Source organism: Kryptolebias marmoratus, linkage group LG2, assembly GCF_001649575.2.
Source record: "Kryptolebias marmoratus isolate JLee-2015 linkage group LG2, ASM164957v2, whole genome shotgun sequence".
Lineage (NCBI taxonomy): Eukaryota > Metazoa > Chordata > Actinopteri > Cyprinodontiformes > Rivulidae > Kryptolebias > Kryptolebias marmoratus.
The window spans coordinates 3,195,100-3,199,618 of record NC_051431.1 but is presented as its reverse complement, the minus strand read 5'-3'; the positions used below and the strand labels follow the sequence as shown (position 1 = coordinate 3,199,618).

The 4,519-nt window shown below is 47.5% G+C and overlaps 1 protein-coding gene across 1 annotated transcript in view; it reads right to left on the bottom strand.

The window, feature by feature from the left end:
* Positions 1-30: 30 nt before the first annotated feature.
* The window catches only part of spred3 (sprouty related EVH1 domain containing 3), a 10,950-nt gene continuing 6,461 nt past the window's right edge, over positions 31-4,519 (bottom strand). The window contains exons 3-6 of the mRNA XM_017437771.2: positions 3,502-3,670; positions 2,298-2,359; positions 2,057-2,215; positions 31-1,038 (exon numbers count right to left, since the gene is read on the bottom strand). Coding sequence (XP_017293260.1) covers positions 34-1,038; positions 2,057-2,215; positions 2,298-2,359; positions 3,502-3,670 — 1,395 coding nt within the window. The 3' untranslated portion in view covers positions 31-33. The remainder of the gene's footprint in view (positions 1,039-2,056; positions 2,216-2,297; positions 2,360-3,501; positions 3,671-4,519) is intronic.

Sequence of the window (4,519 nt, the reverse complement as noted above, 5' to 3'; positions counted from 1 at the left end):
TCCAGAGAACCCCTCCCACCCCTTCGCCTGGCCTCATCGGACCGCCTTGTGCTTCCCCCCGCAGCAGCCGCACCTCTCCCCACACCGCAGGCAGGCGCGCAGAGGCAGGTAGCAGCACATGCAGGGTACGAAGAGCGACAGGGCCAGGAGGGCCAGCCAGCGGGCGCAGCACAGGGGGTGCGGGTGGCCCCCCATAGAGTCATCGCACGAACAAGGCTCCCAGAACTCCCCCTCAGAGTCCGACATGCAGTGGTAGAGCAGGCTCTCTGCGCACCACACACAGGTCCACTGGCGCAGGCAGTGCAGGGCCGGGTCCGGGGCGTCTCTGCAGCGGCCCCGCCCGTTCTCCGAAGCGCTGAAGACGGAGCGGCAGTACACACAGCGAGATGAGCACGACGACGACGCCTGGGGGCACGGGCTGTCGTCGTCGGGCGAGATGACCCCCGGGTCACCGCTGCTGCTGGCCCCTCCTCCCCTCTTACGAGTCCGCGACCGGGGCGCGGCCAGCGAGGTGTGGATGCAGCAGGGAGAGGGCGAGCCTTTGCCCGTCTCCTGGGGTGAGCCGGCACCTGAGGACACTCCTGACACAGCGTTGGGCATGGACATACAGGTGGGGGAGGACGAGGACAGGCGCTGGGAGGTTTTACTGTCCAGGCTCACGGTCACCTCGCAGCCAGCCGTCCCCACCCCGGCCAGCTCCTTCTCAAAGCGAACCACACACAGCTCCGACTTGTCCTGCAGGCTCCCCCCACCACCAACAACCACTCCCCCTGTCAGACCCCCAACCATAGTCCTTGTGGCCCCCGCGCGTCTGTAATCCTCATAACCCCGAGAGCCCCACAGATCTTTACAGGGGTCCACGCTGCGAAGGTCTCCCTCCTCCAGCAGCGAGATGGTGGGGGACAGTGGGGACAGAGGTGACGAGGCCGGGGGACCCACAGGAGGAGTCGGCGGAGCAGGAGGTGGGGGCGGGGGCGCTGGGGGGTTCAACACAGTCGTCATTTGTGAGAGTGGGTGCTGTCCGGGCCTGGTGTGGATCTGCGGAGAGGGTGTAGGATTACACAGTGAGCCGGGAACAGCGTGTACTCTCTGCTCTGCTAACAGGACGTTTTCATCCCAGCAACAAAAAAAATGGGCTAAAATCTCAACCTAAGGCAGTCCTGGTCCTCTGGACACATCACCCTGCAGGTTTTAGGTGTTTACCTGCTTAAACACACCTGGTTTAAATTCATAGGTCATATATACCATATATGCACAACGACATGTACTGTTTCTATCTAAAGATTGGCTAAAATATCCCTTTGTAGGAGTGTTTCCTAATGCTGGTCATCAGTACAAGTTTAAGCTGTTCACCTGCCTGAAAACACCTGATTTTATCTGATTAATTAAACAGAACTATTTCATCTCAGCAACTCAAAAAACAGCTAAAATATAATTTAATACCAGCGTTTTCGGACTCTGGACCTCAAGTCCCAGAGAGTAAAAACTTTCTACAATCTCAATCTATAGGAGTGTTCCCTGAGTCTGGTCCTCAGAGCCATCACCACCCTTCAGGTTTTAGATGTTTATCTACTTTAACACACCTGGTTTAAATTAATAGGTTAGATATAAATAAAGTCTCTATCTCAGGAACATAACAGCTGGTTAAAATCTCAACCCAAGGCAGTGTTTCATAATCCTGATCCTCAGTACACAGGTTTTAGATGTTCACCTGATTCAACACACCTGATTTAAATCGATTAATCAACCCTAAAAGAATTTCCTTCGTTGGCATTTTTTCCCAGTCCTCTTTTATGGGCCACACATCCCTGCAGGTTTTAGATATTTTCCTGCTTCAGCACACCTGATTTAAATTAATTGGTCAACAACTTCTCCAGAACTTGATGAAGCTGTCAAGGTCATTTATTCCCTTCGAATCAGGTGTGTTGGACACATGCAGGACAGTGTGCCTCGAGGACCAGGCTTTGGAAACGCTTCCCTACAGGAGGGAGTGAGAACCATCCTTGTTCTAATTTGTTTTGCTCTCTTTCTCACTGGATGTGGATCTGAAATCTACCTGAGCAGGTGTGTGAGTGGTGACGCCATGGCTGGATCCAAAGCTGAACTCTTCGGGCCGCACAAAACAGGTAGACGAGGACTCGCTTGTCACTATGGTGATGGGTTTGGGAAGCATCTCCTTTCTGCTGTTGGATGACGACTCACTTCCTGTGTGAGACTGACAGAGGTTGGACGTCACCCCACAAGCTAGAAGCATCAAAAATGGCATGAGGAAAGGCTCAAACTTCTCAGACACTCACAGCTTGTCCATCGTCCTCAGTGTCTGCCTCTTCTGGCGTGGAGGACGAGGGTGAATCAGAGCCTTGAGAACAGGAGAAGGGATTCATTTAGACTCTCTGTGATTTTCTTCCAGAGCAGAGGTTCTCAAACTTCCACCTGAGGAAACACAACACTCCAAGCTAACGAGCCTGGACTGCTGGTTTTTAGGCAGGTTGAGAATTTGACATAAACAAACAAACTGACCGATCTACTTGAACACCTAACTAACCTTATTTATCCCAACATTAACCCTTTAACAAACCCAATTATCTAAGGCAGAGGTCTCCAATCCTGGTCCTCAGGGCCACCATCCTGCATGTTTTACTTGTTCCTCTGCTCCAACACACCTGATTTGAATGAACAGGTGATTAACAGGCTTCTGCAGAACAAGACAAGGTGATTTAACCTCTGAATCAGGTGTGTTGGAGCAGAGAAACAAGGAAAACATGTAGGATAGTGGCCCTCGAGGACCAGGGTTGCCTATCCCTGATCTAAGGGATGCACACCAAGACCCGATCATCCTCAGCTGGACCTTCTCTGGTTGACAGTGTTTAGGGGTTTTAGCTGAAACACCATCAGGAACCGAGGCCCACTACTGAAGATGTTTCCCAAAACTCTACCAAACCTAAAGTTTGATTACTAAGTAAACTTCTTAATTTTCTAGATGGGATCTTAACTGACGTGTGCCCGCCTTTGACTTCCTACACCAGTTTACGTCACTGGACTGATTCAAGAGGAACCGATGAATTAAGAAAAAGATGTCTAACCCCGACTTAAGGGCGTGGTTTAAGACATTCATTCGTTCATACACTGTAGTCTTGGCTCCTGCTCTGTCTCACAACAACTGAAACAAATTTGAGATAACTTAAGACATTTTATCGCCAGCAGGTCCTAAAGTCTTCTCTGGCAGAGTTAACTATCGTCCAGTCCAATTTCTCTAGGGCTTCTTGAAATATTCTCCTTTATTTCAAGTCTTTTCCATTTGGAGCCAAACTTGTCCTTTACTTGAATTAAATTTTAGGTTACTTTTTTTGCATGATATTACAGATCAGCTTATGACTGTAAACTTATTATTTAACTTGTTAACAGCTGATACCAAAGTTTCTTCGGAGTGACACTAGAGGGATTCTGAGAACCAGCGGTACTTGTCTGAGGACCAGTTAAATGTATTTCCGGGTTGTGTACCTCTGTCGAGCTTGTCTATGACAGTCTGCAGCCCTTTTTCAAAGGAGATGGCGTCGGCAGGACTCTGGAATGTAAGGCCAAACTTTCGATCTTCTACTCTCCAGTGATGGAAGATGGGATTCACCTTGTTGTACACTAACCCCCTTTGCACCGCACACTCCAGCACTGGCTGCAGACACAAACGGTTTACCAGGTAACTAACAAAGATCAGACTCCCCTGGGGGAAAAGAAGGACCCCGACATTAACACACGACTACAGCAGGTGGCGTCCAGGGTCCGGATAGCTGCGTCGGGTCTGTCTGGATCAGTGGTTCTCAAACTTTTCAGCTTTTAAAAAACTCACTCATGAATCCTTGAAGCACAAAAACATCACTAATAAGAAAGAGTCTCATCAGCTATTATATGTTTAACATTTATCACCACTTCTTTTATCTCTTTAGAGATAAATACACTCTTGATAATTACGCTTAAATTAATTTGATTCCCGTTGATCCTCTCAAGGCGCCACATTTGGTTTTTCATGACCTACAAGCTTGGAGAACCGTTGGTCCAGTCGGTGGTTCCCAAAGCTGGGGTGAGGACCCCACTATGGGTCACAAAATATCAAATCTGGGGTCTTAAAATGATTTTCAGAAAACAAATACATTTACAAATCTTCCTCTAACAGCGTTTTCTTTCAGCCATAAAGAGATAAAACATGTTGGTATAAGTGACTAAAATTAGCATATTGATGGATTTGGTCATTATGCTCTTATTTAATTGGCCTAATTTTAATGTTTGCATTTTTAAACCAAAGATATTTGGGCTCAGAAGTTTCTGCTGCTGTTTTGTGTTTCAGAATCAAATCAAATCAAATCAAATTTATTTATAAAGCACATTTAAAAACAACTGTTGTTGACCAAAGTGCTGCACACATAAACATTCAATACAAACATACAAAAATACAATAACATTACAATTCTCACAATGTATTAAAAGCCAGTGAATATAAATGTGTTTTAAGAAGAGATTTAAAAAC